This window comes from Schistocerca gregaria, chromosome 6, assembly GCF_023897955.1.
Source record: "Schistocerca gregaria isolate iqSchGreg1 chromosome 6, iqSchGreg1.2, whole genome shotgun sequence".
Taxonomy (NCBI): domain Eukaryota; kingdom Metazoa; phylum Arthropoda; class Insecta; order Orthoptera; family Acrididae; genus Schistocerca; species Schistocerca gregaria.
The window spans coordinates 126296401-126318020 of NC_064925.1; the positions used below are offsets into that span (position 1 = coordinate 126296401).

General features: G+C 39.7%; 1 protein-coding gene across 1 annotated transcript in view; it reads right to left on the bottom strand.

The window, feature by feature from the left end:
* The window catches only part of LOC126278760 (odorant receptor coreceptor-like), a 126148-nt gene that overhangs the window by 59555 nt on the left and 44973 nt on the right, over nucleotides 1-21620 (bottom strand). Inside the window, exon 2 of the mRNA XM_049979036.1 lies at nucleotides 11700-11951. Within this exon, the coding sequence (XP_049834993.1) occupies nucleotides 11700-11951 (252 nt within the window). The remainder of the gene's footprint in view (nucleotides 1-11699; nucleotides 11952-21620) is intronic.

Genomic DNA, 21620 nt, shown 5'->3' on the forward strand with positions numbered 1-21620 from the left:
CCTTAATGTTTCTTTTATTTCCATTACTGTATCTACGATGTAGGCGTTCATTATTTGGAGAGAAAAAAATCCATATGTCTGTGTTAATCTGAGAAATTTTCTCATGTTTTCTCTTGTTATTGTTCTTTTGTGATGGATCGCAGTGATTGCCATTCATCTTCAACTAAAGAGTATGGAAGTGATTGCGATGGGAAATGACTGGTTGTTGACGTTTGGTGTCCCTGAGATGATAATCACGGATCAAGGAACCAGCTTCACATCAGAGCCAATGAAACAGCTGTGCCATCTGTTACATAGCGGAGAAATAGGAACTATGGGGTGTTTACTTACCATATGATGTGACTGCGTGTAATTCAAAAGTGCATGACAGCAGTCTCTAATTATATGTGGTGGTATAAAGAAGGAAAATGACTTAAACGTATTGAGTTATTAACCTAAATTTAGGAAAAAATGAGGAACCCACACAGAACTTTGCTATAACATTGAAGGATGTGTGGAAGTTCGTGCAGAAGGAGGACATTATGGTTCTTGTGCCTCAGGAAAAAATGGGATGGTGTATTGCTAAATTGCCAGAGTATTGACATGGCCAGTGTGTGATGGTCACTAGTCTGTATACACAGAAGGGTCAGGTGAATAAAGTTAAGTTGTGATATCAATCTTTCTTTGTATAGTCGTGACCTGTTTACGAATCAGAAGTCAAAATATAGTTAGGAAAAAAACAGGTCAAGTATAAAGATAATTACCCCTTTATATGCTGAACACCAGATAATTATACAGGAAAAACAAGATAATTTACAAAGAGCAGTATAAGATAGGTCAAAAATGTAGTATACTACAATTTATCTATGACTGCAAAAACGGCAGAGATAATGCCTTTCAAAAGGAAAAATGCTGTCAGATCGAATATAATAATGAAATATCGAATCAAGACATGTATCTCACTTCAGTTATCTAGGTCGTGTTATTACTTATAACTACGACAATGACATTTAGAAGAAGGTTAATCTGTTTCAAGCTATCTCTGGACAATTGGAAGTACTATGGGAAGAAAAACAAGAAAGGAAACACAAGCGAAATTCCAAAAAGTTTTCTTTATACCTACTATTGTATACGGTTCTGAATCATGGACAACACTAAGAAAATGAAAAGTTCACATACACGTGGAGCACAGTTGAATTCCATGAGATATGTCAGGGTCTGTAATAAAAGGAATAAAAAATTAATGAAACGAAAGGATGAGATTTAAAAAACCCTTCAGTGAACGATAAGATGGAAAATAGAATGAACTAGATGTGTCATTTTGATAATATGATAGAAACAGGTTGCAAAAAAAAAAATTATCAGCCAACTGGAAAGAGAGAACTAGGTATACCTTATGAGAAGTGAATGAATGATGGAATCCAAAACAGGTGGCTATAACCCCTGTTCTTTGGAAGGGGATGATGACGATGGTGATTGTGATATTACAGGATACACAAGTTGTGGAATTGACTTTACCGGTAAACGTGGAGAACCATTGTCCAAGTGGTGGGGATTAGATCTTTCAAATGCGCTCCACACGTCTTACTGCAGATGCCAGCATTTCTGTCTGGGAAGAAGACAGGAGGCCAAAGATGGAGAAAGGATACAGAAACTAATGTATGGGATGCGGGCAAAATGACCTACATACTAATATCGCGCAAGAGAATAGGTAGGATACTGTGTGTATTTTGAGAGGGTTTATTGAATGTGATTAATTATATAGGAACTAAGGGTGCCATGGGAAACGTTGCGAAGGGCTTTTTTTCGTGTAATTTTCTTGTTTTACTATGGATGAATTTTTTTGACACAGGGACATTTATTTTATCAATTTGAATTTATTTTGCGGCAGTAGGAATTGTGGGAAGTTGTCTGACGGGCACAGCCTTGCGAAGGAGCTGGATCGGCTACAGTCTGTGTTCAAAGACAATGGATGTTGACGTCCCACAAGTTCAAGAGGAGAAGTAGCAGTTGCAGTTCAGGGCGTTGCTGCCATATGACGGAAATAGTTCGTCGACGTTATCCATAGTCTTCAGGAAACATAGTGTCAAGACAATCTTCAGCCCACCAATAGAGACTTGCGCTCTTCTCGGTTCCGCAAACGATGACCTGCGATTGTGGAGGGCTGGAATTTATAGAACATGTTGCGAGTATGGCGAAGCCTACAATGGTCACACAACACCCACACAGCACTGAGCACGATCGTCACGCTCGCCTTTCGCAGTCCAGTAAGTTAGCCGTGTCCAAGCATTGTGTCTCCCTGTTCTGCCACAAAGATCATCGCCTATGAGACCCTTCTGAGAGTAAATTATTGAGGATCGGTGGAAATACGTTTGGCGGAGATTTATGAACAAATTGTATGTTCAACAATTTCTCTGGTGTTTAAAAGTTTATCAGAAGATTTCCAAGAGTAACTTCAGGAACTTATGATGGCTAGGTAATCCTACTAAAAGTTGATAATAGAAGATTTTAATGTAACAGTAGGGCAAGAAGCAACAGCTCTCTAATGGGAAACTGTTGCCACCATACAAGAAATGAGAAAGGTCATACCATAGTTGAACTTACTGAAAAGAGTAGATTGTTCTGATTAACCTCCTCCCAAGTACAATAAAAAAAGAAATGGAGCTGACAAGAGCAAATGGAACTGTTTAGTAACGATCTTTTTTCATGAAACCATAAATAAGGTTTAGAGGATAGAGTGCTTCTAAACTGGTTTAGAATTTCATGTAATCGTTAAATAATAAGATACACAATCGAAACATAGGCAAAAACAAATATTTCTTCAAATAGGGAAATCAGAAATGTAGATAACGAAAAGTTTGAGTCGTACTATATTAAATTAGTCGATAATTTCCAGCTCTTGTAAGAAAAAAGAAGCAAATGGAGCAATTATTTTAGTTAAATTTGATTAGGTGATGGGTGACGCTAACTGGTGAAATTTATTGACACGCAACTAGAGTGACTGAATAATTTATCCCTTACAATGTGTATTTCTTCTACTACTCTACAGGAGAGGTTCATATGCTGTAGCTTTGCTGACAGTGACCACACCGTGCAAGGGAAAAGCTAACCCCTAGCGGCTGCCATTACATAACACAATAAAGGGATATGTTTCTCATTTAAAAACAAGGGTAAGTAGTGTATTATGAAATCAAGCATTAAATGAAACAATTGAAAGAAGCACACACACACACACACACACACACACACACACACACACACACACACACACACTATACGCAAATGCTGTAGATATATCAGACTTTTCTTTTGCAGCTACTCATCACTATGAAAGGTCTAACAAGGTGGAGATGATGTATCATGCTACAATGAAGAGTAATAGTAGAACAAGCAAACCTGATGGCAACGTACTCACATGTTTAATGGAGATGGAGATGGAGATGGACGGGAAACTGCTATGCATCTCAACCAAGTATAGACAAACAAGTAAGGCTTGACCTGAAGGAACCGTCCAGATTCTTCCATAGCCTAAGCAAACAGGAAGCGTTCTTTATAGAGTGTATCCGGGAAGTAGGGACGAATATTAAAGTACTATAGAACATACAAAATTTATTGAAAATGAACATTTACAAACACATTAAGTAACTTCCCCCATTTGTCTATGAAAAATTGTGTCCTCCGTATGACCACTCCAGGCCGCGCAGCGAAGAGCATTGCGTTCAATGTAGTTTTCGATGACGCGTTTACAAACATCTTTTGGGACGCTGTTAATAACACATTTAATTTCACTCTTCAATTGATGTGTTGTTGATGGTCGCCCTTAACAGTGACGGCAGCTCTTGCAACATTTTCAAATATATACTGGCCGATCGCTCCTCCTGCCCAAAACCCACTCCACACAGTAGTACGTTGAGGGCGAATTTCATCTTTCAGTGTCAGATTTTCGTTAGCCCAAATTCTGCATTTCTGCTTACTGACGTACCGACTGAAGTAGGTGTGCGACCCATCTGAGGAAATTATTCTTTTTGTGTAAATCTCGTTCTCCGTTTGTCGAGCCAAGACCAAGTGAGCAAATCGACGTATATTTCCATCATCTGCAAGCTTCAATTTTTGGGTTAGCTGCATCTTGTACGCATTATTTTCAGATCTTTTAAAAGGATTTCATGCAGTGAATTGTCACGCGTGACAGGAATGTTTTCTTGTGTTCGAATAGAATGCGGTCGCCCTGTTTTCTTATCGTCTGAAACACAACCCATGGTCTCAAACTTCCGGATCAACTTCCGAACAGATGATTTTGTTGGAGCAGCATTACGTCCGAGTGTCACAACAATTCACGGCGGGCTGCCGTGGGACTTTCACTGTTTTTGTAAAAACTTTTTATGACTTACATATATTGCTCAGCTATCATCTGCTCTATGGCGAAAATAATGCTCACCACAGAAAAACTATCTGGCTACAAATGGGAAGGGTCGCAGATAATAAATATGAAAAAACAGTGGCTGTCAACCATCACACGACAAAATAGCCCTAAATTCAAATTCTTCCTTACTTCCTGGACACCCGTTAGTTGGCATATGTGATCATATAGTGCCGATGGTAGCGGGGTATACTGTGTTCTTTAGTTACTCTTTGGACTGTAGAGTATCCTTCCACCTAACGGTCAAAATTGGTGCCCACTTTACAACCAAGACTTCCGAGACAGGAAAATTATGGTTTATTCAGTTAAATGCACTAACGATGTCGCAATTCATCAAAAAAGAAGTTTATTTGGTAGAGACCACATTTCATTAGTTATGACGGTAGGTAACACAATACCTGAGAGCAGACAAAATCTTAGCACCCATTTATTTTGAAGTTTGTACCGCAAAAGATATGCCTTAGAAGTACACATGTTGACTAAAGAAATTCCAGACTTACCGTAGTAAGTACATAGAACTCCTAAATTCTCATTCATATATAGTTGAAAATCACTTACAGCCGAAACCAGCTGATAGTGGTGGAAACGAATAGTGAATAAAAGATCCAGGGTGGAAAGTGAACAGGTCCTTCAATAGATATGTGGCCCTGGAGCCAAAAGCGAAACACACACTTACTTTCAAAATGTCTTTGGAGTACGATGAGAACCAACACAATACTGTCGCTGTTCTGCTCAACAAGAAAAGAAACAGGATGGACACAAAAAGTACATCTACTAGCTTCCTCTTTGCTATGAAAAAGATAAATCCCAAAATTAAATTCCACCTGCATGGAAAATTATTATTAACACAAAACAAATAATTACAATAACACGTTTTAAACTGCATGAAAAGCACAATATTTTCTCCTACCTCCATACAGATTCGTGGCCCCACACAAGTAGTTCTGAAAATAGTGATTGTGAATACTCGGTTGTTGATTTCGGGGAGGGAACCAAACAGTGAGGTCATCGATTTCATAGGATTAGGGAAGAATGGTTAATGAAGTTGGCCATAGTCTTCAAAAGGAACCATCCTGGCATTTGCCTGAAATAATTTAAGAAAACCTAAATCTGGATGGTCGGACGCGGGACTGAACCGTCGTACTCCCGAATGCGAGTCCAGTTTGCTGACGACTGCTCCAACTCGTTCAGTATGAGTACTTGAGAGCTATGACACTACCAGCAAGGTCTATAACGAAAAATTTGGTCCATATGCAATAGATAATACGTAAGAGGCGAACTATTAACGTATCAATTATGTATAGCATGCGCTGCTCGATTTTCGTTACAAATCTTACAAGTTTTTTCATAGTAACTAAAAATGTACAGTTACAAATTATCGGACGTATCTGTATGTGATTAGTAATCTGTATGAAGCTATGAGAAATTCTTTTATTGATTTTACGCCTATTTAAAAATGTGTATTATTATTTTCTGCATTTATTGTGTGAAACTTCTCATCGAATTTTAAACATTTTTCTTAAGTTATAAGGGAGACGTGTTAAATTTCAGGTTTATTTCTATGTGTTTTCATGAAAACCCAAGAAATGGCGAAATCTGCCACCAGCACAATAAAATGGGAATAATGTGATGACTCAGTGAATACACAACTGAAGGCAACCCACTGCGCAGCTAGATTTATAATGTGGCCACAGGCTCTAATTGGCGAGCCACATGGCCGAGACCCAGCAGCGCCGCAAGGCCATAGATGCAGCGGCGACACTATTACTCGCAGGTGTAACAGTGCCATCAATGAATTCGCCATATAATACTTGGGACAGATTCCGATACTACCCATACAACACCCTAGTGCCACAGGGCGGCCGAGATGTCAGGTCTTTCCAATCATTTTCACGAGTACCTTCATGCCTATCGCTATGTAGATCACACAGACAATAAAGCATTGTCACCCTTGTCATCCAAATATGAGCTTTAAAAATTCGTAGCTCATCTAATAAAAATTTGTTGAAGAACATGAGATTCCTAACTACACAAAGGATTTGAAACATACTAGAAGAAAACACGGCAAAGTACCTCATTTGCTTGTCATCAACAGCATTATACAATATGCGAGTGTCAATTACTGTTTTACATAGACTTTATAGATCTAGTGAAAGATTTGTTTTAAATGTTAATAAACACAAAATTATGATCCTATGAAAAACTAAGCTTTCTTTTAATCTCTGGTACTACAAAGCAGTATGTTTGTGTAGGCACTAGAACATCTATTAAACTTCATCAGGATAGAGGAAAAATCAAAACAGATAAGGGTGCCAGGAAATGCAAATCAATAAGAGGAAAAATAATTGTCTGTAGTTGCGGAATGAGTATTCACATCTTTAAGAGAAAATGTATGGAGATTAGCTGAACCTGAATCATCATAGGTTTGCTGAAGACATATCGCTATTTGGCTCTTGTTATGAGAACCATCAATTGAAGGAAGTATGTAATGGAGCAGTTTTGCACTGAAGCATGAAAGACGGTTTTGATGAGACTTAAAATGAGGGTAGTTCGATTTCTGGGGAATGAGTGTGTGTGACCAGATGCAGGAATCCTGCATCGCCGTTCCAAGCATTGTCCTAGTGGAGGTGGTTGGCCACAGACAGACTAAATTGCTATGAAGAGCGAAGTACGTATCTGTGTTGTGTGGATGACTGTGCTTAGTTCTTGTACAGTGGAAAGTTGGGTTTATGTTGTTATGAATGAAGGGAAACAAGTGGTTGCAACCCAATGACAGTACATTGCGTATTCCTCCCAAACAGCACTAAATCGGCCACAGAGCTTAATGTCCCCCATCCGAGAGACAGGTCACCGTCAACATTGCTACTGGCTAACTTCATGAAATACAGTGGAGAGAATCCAGAATAACGTTACAGAGACTGCTGATCATGAACTTCATTCACAATGAAAATTTCCTACCACAACGGTTCGATCTGACCTACCTATAAGTGAAGCATAACCACACACGCTTCCTTCAGCGTCGTCGGCGACGTATGTGGGTTTGATAAGACTAACATGATGTATAAATAGAACTAAAATCGAGGTACGCTAATTATCAATGAATTCACAGAGCCAGTCAATGAGTTTTTTGTGTTTAAGGCACTTAACACAACAGCATTGTGGACAGCACTATAAATCAACGAACGAATAAGATTTTATAACTAAACAGAGTTTCCACGACTATATTTCTGATTGTGAGAGCATGGCAGAGCTTTCGAATTACCCCTGTAAATGTCAGAATTACCCGCATTGGATGGTTCTTTCAATAAGAAATGTGTCAAACAACAGATAATTAACAAATATGAAACATGTGTCGTACCTCACAAAACATGTGAAACAGAATGTTCATCTAACTATGAACAAGTGGTACACAGTGAATGCTTTTTATTACAAAACTCCCTTCTAGCATACATGATTAACAAGCTGTTACAGGGTTTTCTCAGTCACGAGAAATGCAGGGAACAAGAAAGCTACAGTGGTGAACATGAGTCAGTAGGAATCTGAGATGAGAAAAAACTGGCAACGTTCGGGAGAATAGGGAAAGACTGTAAACTATGTATGAATCATCAGAAGACAGAAGCTGTAGTGGTTGAGCAGTAATTGCTTGAAACGCTACAACTCGCGTATGCGAACGTGCAGTCTTTACCTCCCCGCTTGACTGAGTTCAGGATCTCAGCTTTCATACCGTATTTCCTGTGGAGACTTTGCTGAGGCCAAGTATCTCCTCCAGTTCTGTAAGCCTTGATGACTATGTTCTTCTAATACATGAGAAGTATAACAGAAGAGATGGAGGTATTGCTGCATAACACGTCCAAACTTACTCTCCAATATCGTGTTCAGGTCCAAAAACGAGGAGAAACAACCCGAATACATGTTCATTGAAATTAAACCTCTCAACAGAAAATTTCGTATTTTTGTAATATACAAACCATCTAGAGCTGCATAGCTCCTTGGCTTTTAATCTGCAATCTCTTATCTTGAATCTTGTTACGAACACATGGCTGTAGCAGGACATGTGAACAAAAACTTTATAAACAACCGTTTCTCAGTTTCAGAATTCAAGCATATACTTCCTTTTGCAAATCTTACAATGCTTCCTCTTGGACCTACTCATCATCCAGCAGACACTCATATCTGTATCGATATTTCTGCAACAAAGTCTCCATACCGAGTAATTTGCACTGATCAAATTTCTGTATGTATCTTATCCGCTCATGATGAAATATTCATGACTTATTCGCTGTAGTGTCCAGAGAAAAACATCATAAGAGGCCACTTTTAGAGGTTTATAGAGCTTGAATACGACTGAGTTAGCAGCTGACGTCTATATCTCTTGGCACGTAATGACAGGGAATAACTTCGACATAAATTAAAAAGTACATAAATTTACTGAGAGACTCAATAATTTACGCTCCGAAAAAAAGTATGAGAGTCAGGTGAAAACCAGCACCATGGCTAACCGATGAATTGAAACACCTGATGGGTAACAGAGAAGCTGCACACCAGACTTCCGAGAATCATCTCGCCTACAAGCGACTGTGAAACCGAATTATAAACGGAAAACTGAAGTAAGATCACTCGTTAGCTAAGGATAACAGCCTTCCGTCCTGTGGAAAAATTTACGAAGGCTAGGAGTAGGCAAGCCTCAATCTGCAGCTGAACCTCTACTTCCTATTAAGAATCTAAATGAGTTTTTCGCCACGCCTACATCTGTACTTGATGTGCTCGCAAGGACGCAACCTATCAATTCCCTTGAAGTAGCTGTTCAGTGGACACGGGAAAAATTTTCTGCTTGAGGTAAGCGAACACAGTCAGGAAGTCAGTTCCGTGATTTCGTTCAGCAGCTCCAGGACACGACAATATTGTAGTCCAAACGGTCAGTCTCCTCATCGATCTATTCTGCCCACAACAATAGATATTTTTAAAGATTCTCTGGCCTCTAACATCTTCCCAGTGGCCTGGAAAAAGGAATACATGTAGCCTCTACCCAAAAGTAATCTGGCAAAGAACCTTCTGAATATGAGTCCATTCCCATTGGCATTATACCAGCATTATCCAAGCTGGTCACGATCAGATTTACAATTACTCAACATAAAAAAACATACATGGATACCAATCTTGTTTCTGGAAAAATCTCAGAACGACAACTGTTCTTCTAAATGGCGCTGCCGAACAGAGACAAGCCATGGAGGAACATGAGGTAACTATTATATGGTTTTTTTCATTTCAGTAAGGCATTCGATACAGTCCAGTGAGATATTCTTCTTGTTAAATTAAAGAGTGAAAATTTTTCTTGAAATGCAGTGCAATGGTTTTACTCCTAGCTTACATACCGATGTTTGTAATGATCGGAACGAAGTGGTCATAACGGAATAATGTAGCATCAGGGGTCCCACAAGGATCAGTATTAGGACCGATACTTTTATCATTGTATGATAGTGTTGATTCGAGTATTATCTTCGATTCCAAATAGCATTTACACGCTGACAACCTTCAGGTATACGTAAATGCAAGCCCAAGAAATCTGTGCACAACTATTCAGAATGTAAATGCTCACTTAGTTGCTTTGTCAGAACAGGCACAGATCATAGATTTGAGACATAACGCATCTAAAACGCAAGAAATCTTAGTCACTCACAGGAGACTTTTTAGACTTTAGTTCAGAGCATCTCTTGCTCCCATAATGCTGAACAAATCTGAACTCACCTTTCTTCTCCTGCAAAGAGCTTGGGAATAATTCTGGACTACCCTCTAGATTGAACTGAACACACAAGAGAGAATATGTCAGCATTATTTCATTCATCAAAGAAATATAAAAAAGCATTTACCCTCGAGCTTAAAAATAAACCCGTACAGTTAGTAATACTCACCACCCTTGATTATTGAAATCTTGTTCTACAAGGACTTTCATATAAGAGCTCACGTTGGCTGGGGCTGGCAATGAATAGCTTATGTGCGATAAATTTATAATGTACGCTATTTCTACCAAATCATTCCTGTTTATGATCCTTTATCATCAGTACGTAATTGTAACCACAGAAGTTATCGTACTCTGTGTTTGCTTTATACGCTTCTCAGTCATTGCGCTCCTACCTATTTATATTCAAAATGTTCAAATGTGTGAGGTCATGGTCCTTAGACTTACAGACTACTTAAACTAACTTAAAGTAACTTATGCTAAGAACAACACACACACCCATGCCCAAGGGAGGACTTGAACCTACGACGGGAGGGGCCGCGCAATCCTTAACATGGCCCCTCAAACCGCACGGCCACTCCGCGCGGCTGTTTATCTCCAACCCACAAACTACTATCTGGATAATACAGCAAAAATATTGTTCTCAACAAAGTAAATCCTCTCTGTACCACTAAACCACATTGCCGTGTTCTCAAAATCATTTTACATATTAGGAACCCGAGTTTAAAACATTCTTCTTCAAATACATATTACAATTATTTCAAACTTCAAATTGTAGCTAATAGCCTGCTTTCTATCAAAATAGCTATCTTCTTCTTGCAGCTCAGTCTCGTCGATCTTCCCTTCAATACCACTTTTCTCTGCCCTTGTCTAAAGAGTTTTCTTTTAGAATTCTCTCTCTTGCTGGTAGTCACTGTCACTTTCATTTCAATCCGTTCCCCTTTATTACCCCTTCCACTTCTTCTAATAAAAACAAGGCTTCAAAAGTGCTAAATTAGTCTATGTCAATCTTTATGCCTCCATTAATTTATTGTTATTGTTATTAGAGCTATATTATCATTCTTTCAAATTACCACTTTTTATTAAGAACAGAAGTTGTTATTATAGAGTTTCTTTTGAAAAACGAATTAATTTTATTCTTAATTCCGCCATTACTGTATCATCATTATTAGTGTTATTATTATTATTATTATTATTGCTGATCATTATTCATATTAATAATGCACAAAAATTGACGTCATTGTGATTGTTGCTTTTTTTGTACGTGTTGTTCCTAGTGAGCTGTAAGAGAGGGCCTTAGGCCCTAATCTGGTCAGGTTAAATAAGCAATATATAAATAAATAAATAAATGTAAATGTCAAGATCTCTCAGGGCCTAAAATCAAGACATGGGGTACCCTCTAATTTGCTTTATTACATGGTGAGAAGAATTATCAACTTCTTGTTTACTCCAGCCCTATCACTGTGATCATGAGGAATCCTAAACAAATTTGGCAGACCCTATCGAATCATCGAGAAGACAGACGACGGTGTTACAAAAATATAAAACAAATAATGTTTGGCTCACTCTGAGTCCCCAGGTGAAGCTGCAGGCGATAGTGAAGATCCCCTCTAAGATGACGTCCAGAGGCGGCGGGTCGATGACGATTTCCACGAGGCCCCCGACGAGGATGGCGAGATGCTGGAGCAGTAGCACGGCCGTGATCAGAAACTTGGCACCCGCTGGCTGGCCACCGGGCGGTTGCCACAGCCCGATTCCGCGCAGGACTACGGCGCAAGGTCCCAGAAGCGCCTCCACCTCCTTTGTCGTGTCCCATATCTGCTGACAAACATAAAGCACAGTTGAAAAAAAAGGGAAGCGTAGACACGGTCCTACACTAATAACGATTAAAATTGCTACACCACCAAGATAACGCGCTACGGACGCGAAATTTAACCGACAGGAAGAAGATGCTGTGATATGCAAATGATTAGCTTTTCAGAGCGTTCACACAAGGTTGGCGCCGATGGCGACACCTACAACGCGCTGACATGAGGAAAGTATCCAACCGATTTCTCATAGACAGATAGCAGTTGACCGGCGTTGCCTGGTGAAACGTTGTTGTGATAATTTGTGTAAGGAGGAGAAATGAGTACCATCACGTTTCCGACTTTGATAAAGCTCGGATTGCTGCCTATCGCGTTTGCTCTTTATCGTATCGCGACATTGCTGCTCACGTTGGTCGAGATCCAATGACTGTTAGCAGAATATGGAATCGGTGGGTTTAGGGGGTAATAAGGAACGCCGTGCGGGATCCCAACGGCCTCGTATCACTACCAGTCGAGATGACAGGCATCCTATTCGTATTGCTGTAACGTATAGATACCTGAGTCAACAGATGGGGACGTTTGCAAGAAAACAACCATCTGCACGAATAGTTCGACCACGTTTGCAGCAGCATGGACTATCAGCTCGGAGACCATGGGTGTGCTTACCCTTGACGCTGCATCACAGACAGGAGCGCCTGCGATGGTGTACTCAAGGGCGACCCTGGGTGCACGAATGGCAAAGCGTCATTTTTTCGGAAGAATCGAGGTTCTGTATGCACCATCATGATGGTCGCATCCGTCTTTGGCGACATCGCGGTGAACGCACATTGGAAGCGTGTATTCGTCGTCGCCATACTGGCGTACCACCCGGCGTGACGGTATGGGGTGCCATTGGATACATTTCTCGGTCACCTTTTGTTCGACACTTTGAACGTGGGCGTTATATTTCAGATATGTTACGACCCGTGACTCTACCCTTCATTCGATCCCTGCGAAACCTTACATATCTGCAGGATAATGCACGACCGCATGTTGCAGGTCCTGAACTGGCCTTTGTCGATACCGATAATGTGGAATGCTGCCCTGGCCAGCACATTTTTCAGTTCTATCACTAATTGAAAACGTCTGATCAATGGTGGCCGAGCAACTGGATCGTCACAAATCGCCAGTCATTACTCTTGATGAACTGTGGTATCGTTTCGAAGCTGCATGGGCAGCTGTACCTGTACACGCCATCCAAGCTCTGTTTGACTCAGTGCCCAGGCCTATCAAGGCCGTTATTATTGCCAGAGATGGTTGTTCTGGGTACTGATTTATCAGGATATATGCACTCAATTTGCGTGAAAATGTAATCACATCTCAGTTCTAGTATAATATATTTGTCCAATGAATACCCGTTTATCATTTGCATTCCGTCTTGGTGTGTCAATTTTAATGGCCAGTAGTATAGTAGATGTGGAATATACTCACGTTCCAGTTTAAAGTAGTTCACGCTGTTATTCAGCAGTGCGAGCACGGGAAGTAGTCGCGAGAATATGCTTTACAGGCTAGCAAGTTAACGTCACTAAATGTACTGACAAGCAAGAAAGAAAGATGACGCAACTTGCAGGCAATATGTGAGGAAGTTGGTTGTGCACAAATTACAGCAAGAAGGAGTGTTGCTGCGCCACGTATCTAGAAGTAGATGCCTGGGGACTGAGAGGATACTGGCTCGAATCCCAGTGCAACCACAGATATTTCTCAGTCTCCCTTTAACCTTGACGCCACATTTCAAGGTCGTGAAGAATCGCCGCGGATTCCAAACCAGACTGTAGGTCCCTTATGCCCAGTAGGTTTGCTGTGGGATGCAAGTAATCTAAGAGATGCCCAAGGAAGCAACTCCACCGGGCCATTGAACCACACAGAATTATTAGTGTAGTGCACTAATTAAACGTCCGATTGACCATGTGGGTAAATGCGTTACTACGCAGTGACTTCTTATGTTTTGAACAATACAAACACTAACTTTGCGGAAACTTCACTTTTTTCCCTTACAGAACTTTACTTCAGAACTAGAAACGAAACAAGGATCAACTTCTAGTATGTGTGCAAATGAGTGGCACAGTAAACAAATTAATATTTTCCCGGAAAAATGAAGCATCTTTTTAGTAACTGACATATTGCGAGACATAAATATGCGAGCTCTTGAGCTTTTATATAATTATTTATTACCCAATATCACTTGATGATTACAAAATTCACAAAAATCCTGGTATCCACAATCGATTGCTGGCTTGAGATATTAATCCACTAACAGTTTCCTCATGATTTACAGGATGACCCGAAAATGTTGCAACAAATTCTACTGGTTTTAGGATGTGTCTTGAGGAACAAATCAAGGATAGCAACCCATATCTAGATATGTCATCCAACGACGGAACAGTACCTCGAAGTTATGGCACCAGCACCTGCTACGACGCCACCCGTTCGGCAGAAAGCGTGACCTTGCACGCTGATGGACCGTAGGCGGAATGTGTCGCAGTGTAGTTTGTGGTTCTATGACGGCAGCTGGCTGCTGCGTTGGAAGGCCTTGTCTCCTATCAAAGACAGGCTCTGTTGCCTCCGTGGCCGACGATTTCAGACAGCGTTTCCACACGCATTTTTTGTTTTTCTCCTGTGTTTCGAAAAACGTTGGAGATTTTAGAGTGTTCCAGGAGAAAAATAAGCTGCAGAAGAAAACCAGTGTCCGAAATCGTGATCCACCAGGGCAATAGAACTTCGCGTTTGTAGCAGAGAAGTCCTTCTTACGAATGAGCTAGCTCTATCTTCTCCATTGGCGATCGTAGCAGTCTGTTGTCATTACTGAATAACAAACTACATTGCGAGACTTCCGCCTGTGGACCAGCAACACAAAAAGTCACGTTTGCTGCCGAAAATATGGCCTACCGGCAGGCTCCGGCGTCTGTATCGTCGACACTCTGCAGCGTCGTTGGATAACGTTTCTGGCCATGGGTTCCTATCCTCGATTTGTTCCTCAAGACACCTTCTAGAACCCTTCGAAGTTCGTCGCAACATTGCTCGGACATCGTATATATAAATTTCGCTTATGCACTCTAATTATCACAAACGAGACTTTTCAAACAATTTCATGACGTTCAGAGGACATGACAGGAATTGTTACATATTACAATGAAGCTGTTAGTGGATCAGTGACACATGAAGATGTCAGTCAAATGCCGAAACTGGTAATGTGAACAGAGAACAAGCGATCTTGATATTATAATTTGTTGTACAAATAAAACCATAGTATTAAAACGGCCAGCGTGTTTGTAGATGAAGTGTGGATTCATGCACGGCGAATGAAATTGTCGTAGTGTATGTAGAGAAATAAAAGTGGAGGTGAGTACTGAATTTTTGCACAGATCTGGGAATCAGTGTACAGGCGTTTAGCATCCCGATGTAAGAATAATGGAGAGTACGATGTTAACAATTCGCTCCCTACCTGCCGGGCGTAAACTCTGCAGTGTAGCCATCCTCACAAGTATTCATTTCGCTTAGCCAGTTAATATAAGGATGACATTTAATATGGGACGTGGCCTCGAGCGTACACGAGAGTGGTGGCTGCCGCAGGAAGAAGAGCGCTGCACGCCTGGCATTCTACACCTGTGATTTGTGCTTTCACCAAAGGAAAACTTTGACTTGATCATAGGGAACACAGTTTCTTTTCATATCGTGTAAGCCATACACGAACCTGTTGTTGGACCTCGGATTAGTATATGCGTTCATCTCAAAATAAAAGAAAACAACAAACAATGTACAATAATGGCAAAGAGGGCTCACAAAGTTTTTAGTAGTGGCTACTGCACTTTTGTTTTCCAAGGTTGGCAGTGCTGTAAACAAGGTACTGTACAGGACATACTCTGATGGTATCTTACTCGTACATAACAATAGTTGCCCCTGCAATACAGCATCGCTGGCGGTAGCCACACTACCGCCCACTCACACTCGGAGGCACTTCGATACGTGATGCTAAGCAGACGTTACCTAGTCATGGCTCCGACATAATTAATCATGCTATACAATAGAGAAGCTTCAGTGTTGACAATGAGAGCTATTGCATTATTTGTAAAGAGTCTTCGTACACTTGGGGAAATTCAAGTTACGTAAATTTTCTGTTTACTGTGTTAACTTGTTTGCTAAACATTTCCGACCCTGTATAGCATTCCTACAAGGACAGATGCTGCACCACTCTCTACCCCACCACTCTTTACCATTGTCTGTGAAGTCGTACACAACAAGTTTGAAACACCCTGCACCTAAACCTAGCGTGTTAAGTGCCTGCATAAGTGTCCACTTGAACCTCCTTACTGCCGTCCTGGGCAGACTTCCGTCCACTACCAGACTGGCGATACGTGAATGCCTCATTATGCTTCCTGCTCTTTGAGTCAAGTATCGTCCTCATTACATTCAAAAGATCAAGTTTTCAGCATTCTTCTGTTGACCTATACCTTACTAGACTCTATTCTCGTCACATCTGTATTGTTTATTACCATTGACCAACGGCATGAGGGCGTAGAAGGCAAAGGAAACCACAACATTAAAGACACATTAAGTGTATCCACAGGATATGTAACCTGTAATTGAAAAAGTTTCATCATGATCTGTCTATTGGCAAAAGATCCCACACCATTCCACCATTCAGATCTCCGGCTGGAGACTGCCAAGGGGCTGGTGACCATGAAAAAAATATTGAACAACCAACGAGATGGCAACGTTGCACGTGTCGGGATGTGGAATGTCAAAAATCTGAAACTGGTAGGGAAACTTGGAAATCTGAAAGTGGAAACGTAGAGGGTCAATCTAGACGTAGTGAGGATCAGTGAACTGAAATAGAAAGAAGTTTAAGATTATAGAAAGAGCAGCGGAAAATTGTATAACAGGGGTAGGATTCGTTAGCAACAGAAAGTTAGGGCCGAGAGTGTTTTACTGTGAACAGTTCAGTGTTAGGGTTTTTATCATCAGCATTGGCAGCTAATAAACACCGACCGCCACGACTGGATCAGATATACATGCCGACTTTGCTAGGGAAGGATGATGGGACAGAGAAACTATATGAGGATAATGGACGGGTAATTCAGTACGCAAATTGAGAGAAAAATCATAGTCACGGGTGATTGGAATGCAACTATAGGGCAGAGAGCAGAAGAAAGAGTTACGGGAGAATATGGGGTAGGTATAGGAATAAAAGAGGAGCTCTGCTCAAGAATCACAAGAGGAGGAAGTGTACTTGGAAAAGGCTGAGAGACGCGGGAAGATTACAGTTGAATTATATCAAGGTGAGGCAGATATTCGAAAATCTGATACTGGATTGTAAGTCATACCGAGGAGTATGTATTGTCTCAGATCACAATTTAGTAATGAAGAAGAATAGGATGAAATTCTAGAAAGTATTTAGAAAGAATTAACGCCCAAAGAAATGGGATACAGAGGTACTACGGAATGAAGAAATATGCTTGAAGTTCTGTGAGACTGCGATAAGAAATAGTTCACTGGGCAGTAAAGCTGAATAGCAACGGACGTCTCAAATATAGACAATCACAGAAGTTGGAAAAGAAGACATAAGTTAAAAGAAGGTAACTGAGAAGGAACCGTGGATAACAGGAGATATAAATCAGTATATCGACGAAAGAAGATATTTTCAGACAAATTCAGTAATACAGAAATACAAGTCACTTACGAATGAAATAAACGGGGAAGTGCAGGGAAGCCAAGGCGAAATAGCTGCATGAAAGCTGTGGAGAATGCGAAAAATAAATCAAAGTTCGTAGGACAGACTCCGCATACAGAAAAGTCAAAACAGCCTTGAGTGAAATAAAAAACAAGGTCGTTAACATTAATAATGCAATGGCCATTCCTCTGTAAAAGCGAAGGAGAGAGCAGATAGGGGAGGATTTTTCTGATGACGTGATAGAAGAAGAAACAATTGTGGACGGTGATGAGATAGGGGATCAAGTATTATAATTGCGATTTAAAATACCCATGGACGAATTAAGATCAAATAAGGCACGACAATTTCTGCAGACCTTTGGGGAAGTGGCAACAGAACGACTATTAACATAAATGTGTAATGTGTATTAGACTGGTGATATACCATCAGACTTTCGGAAATACGTTATCGCAGATGACACCGCAGATAGCAAGAGCCGACAAGTGCATGAATTATCGCACAGTCATGTGAACAGCTCATGCATCCAAGTTGCTGTCAGTAATAATATACAGAAGAATGGAAAAGAAAATAGAGGACGTGTTAGACGACGATCAGTCTGACTTTAGGAAAGGTAATGGCACCAGAGATGCAGTTCTGTCGATGCAGTTGATAATGGCATATATGATACATTGACTTATGCTGCTAAGAATTCAGCTGAAACACAGAGGCAGTGTACTGAATTTGGGGCAGAAATATTCCTTCAATCAGCACTTTGACTTCCAGTGAATTCATGAGTTTTGCTCTTGACTGTCAAGTAATGTAGTATATTGTAACTATATTGCATCTGGAATGTGTCGACCTAAACCTCTACGTCGGCCACAATCGTTTGAATATGTACCGGTTATTTTTGTGAAAAATAGCAATCATTACAATAACATACGTCCAGTTCCAAGACAATTCGCATGGTCTGAGGAAGGGTATATTTTTACATTAAAAATAGGAAGAAGTTATTGTTACTGAAGTTCTTAAATAGATAAAAATAATGTAAAGATTGTGAACGTACACAGTGAAATAGTCATTCTCTTATCTGCTATGGCTCATTAAAACCATGTTTATGTAAACTGGATTGTTTGTGAAGCATTGAAGGCAACTTCACAATTTGTGTTACTTCGTTTATGGTCCTTCCGAAATTGATTTGCTTTTACATTAGATGTTGTGATTTATTCCTTTATTTTACAATAAAAATGAGTCATCATATTACATTACGTTATTTTCCTCGCAGCACACTAACCTAATTTTACTGTTCGAAACACCAGGCTAAGTACAATAATCCCAATTTTAGCAACTGGCAGTCGTACCATAAACAGAACTCACAATATGTGTTATAGTTTTGATAACTTTAACCAATTGACAGCAGAGTACTTTGTAGCATTTAAATAGATTCTCTAAAATACAATTCTACCGTCTAGTTTCTCAGAATACCGCTGATACTCTTCGAGCGTTAAATAGTAGTGGATAATACGGCCTGTTTTTCCCAAATTCTACCATCATCTGTTAAGTGTGATCTATCGGTATTACTTTGATATATATATATATATATATATATATATATATATATATATATATATATATATATATATATATATATATAGACAGTTACATACTAAGACATTCGTCAAGTTTCTTTATTATTTTACATACTAATCATTAATAGAAGTGTTCTGTAGTGTTAAAGGCACCAGCCTTCCAAAATGAAATTATGAAATTAGTTCTTCAAAGAATAATATTGCTTTTTCTAAAAGCTGACATGATGCCAAAAATAAGTATGAGATCTTTAAAATGTTAACAGTTATCAAGCAATCTTGACGTAGTAAATTGTTATTTGCAAAAAGTTGTGTCGCTTAGTTACTTTTATCCTTTTTTTTAGGACAGCTACACATACTTAGTGGTTACAACAGACAAAAGAATGAACTCCGTGTGAATTAATTGTTTAAAAAGTACTAACTGCAATATCAGTGGTGAACAGCAGTGACCAGTAAATAATTTGTCAAATAAATCCTATTCAAAGCCTCAAAAAGTACAACTAACTCAAACATAAAACGAAATAACACATAATATGTAGAAAACCATAATATCTGGGAAAGTAAATAAAAACACAGTACACAATGGAAAGAAAAGCGAAGTAAATCGTCATAAAAGAAATCATCGAGAGCGGTATAATACTCCTGTACGGAACAAATATCAGAAGTCGATACAAGGGACTTCAGTGCTAATTAATGAGTTAGTAACAGCGCATCTGCATTGTTTTCTCCTTACGAAGGTATTGGCAAGGAAGCTGTCATACCTTTTCGTCTCTGTACACGTGGGATGTCATCGCCTGCAGTGATGCAATGCAAGTGGACCTAAGTGTGAATGTCGCCGTTAAGTGACAAGACTTGGGACGTGACGCGACGCTCAACTGTTTGCGTCAAAGTGTTGTGGAGCGTCGCAGGCCAGTAAGTACCGGGTCCGACGATATGGCCCTGCAGAGTTCTCCAATCACACAGAGGCACACAGAAGAACTTGTTAAGTGCCCTCTTTTGCTGGCTGTTAACAAATGGACGCTTTGAGCAAGTGGAGTTCGAACGTTCATTGGTATTTGCTACAGACTACTGTATTGTCTCCAGATCAGAATTTTATCCCTCGAGTCGTTCATTACTGGAATGCATGAATTTATGAGGCTTTCTCTGGAATGTCAAGTAATGTCGTGTGGCTGTCAGGAATATTTTGTTGCCATGCTGCCCCACCTGTGTTTGAAACTTGGAAACGGAACCCCTAATCTTGAATAATTATAATTTTTACTGGCGGACTTAGTGAAGCAGTTCGTGTACCTGTTCTCTCCCCAGCTGTTTCCGGTGGCTGTCACGCAGATGATATTGTTTATGCATGTGAGAACCTACAAATGTTCTATAGAAATTTCCACAACGAGCTCACTCCTTTGCAACAGCACCAACAAATGCCTGAGCTTTACCGTTGCAATCATTCACTCACTATCATACGTGCTTCCAAGGAGCGTTAATAACGTCACAGGCAACATACCTTGTGCAGGAACCATATAGTATAAGAAAACAAACAGGTAGTTATTGTCTTTCATGACAGTTGTAGCTCATGTATTGATGTTTAGGAGATTTTTCGGCAATCATTTGGAATCACTCTGATGCTTTGTGAATCACAACTGTTAATGAACAGAAATTTCCTCATCGTCTGTTAACTGCTTCTCAGAGAGGGATTTTACTTTAGGGGATAATATTGCTATCATTATGGTCTTCGGAAGACTAAGTTTGTGCAGTTCTCTACGCTGGTCTTCAGGGGAGAGTACATAGCGAGTTTAATATATTTTATATTTCATTTTTATATAAAGGATTCACTTTTTACGTGTGGCTACATTTTTCGGAAATTACAGAAATTACACCAGTATATTAAGTTTTTCCTAATTGAAAACATGACCCACTAATATTTAAAAACGTTGCATTGAAGAAAATTTTGTGAATACTGTATTTAATCGTTTGTCTGTTGCAGTGTTACTCTGCGACACACTGATGATCACTAAGTGAAATCAAATTGAACAGAAGTGATGTACAAAACCAGTTACAAGTAAAATACATTTTGAAATAGAATCTATTATAAACTACCAAAAATATCAATTTTCAAGACAGGTAAAACTGTTGGGTCATTAAAGAAGTTAAGATATTAAATAAATTCGGTTCATTTGCAATTATCACGTGTCCTATGGTTAAAGACTTTGTCCTGAATCAGAGCACAAGGCGGTGAGAAGCAACGAACTGTACACGTGTTATACAAATAGACGAACAAATGTCTCTACCACAAATGTTAATAGTATATTTGAAATAACTTTAATATACTACACAGCACTTAAAGTTATATAATTCGAATATTTACAAATGCAGCTCGAAACCCAACTTTATGTCTAACAACAAAAGCTGTACGAAATCG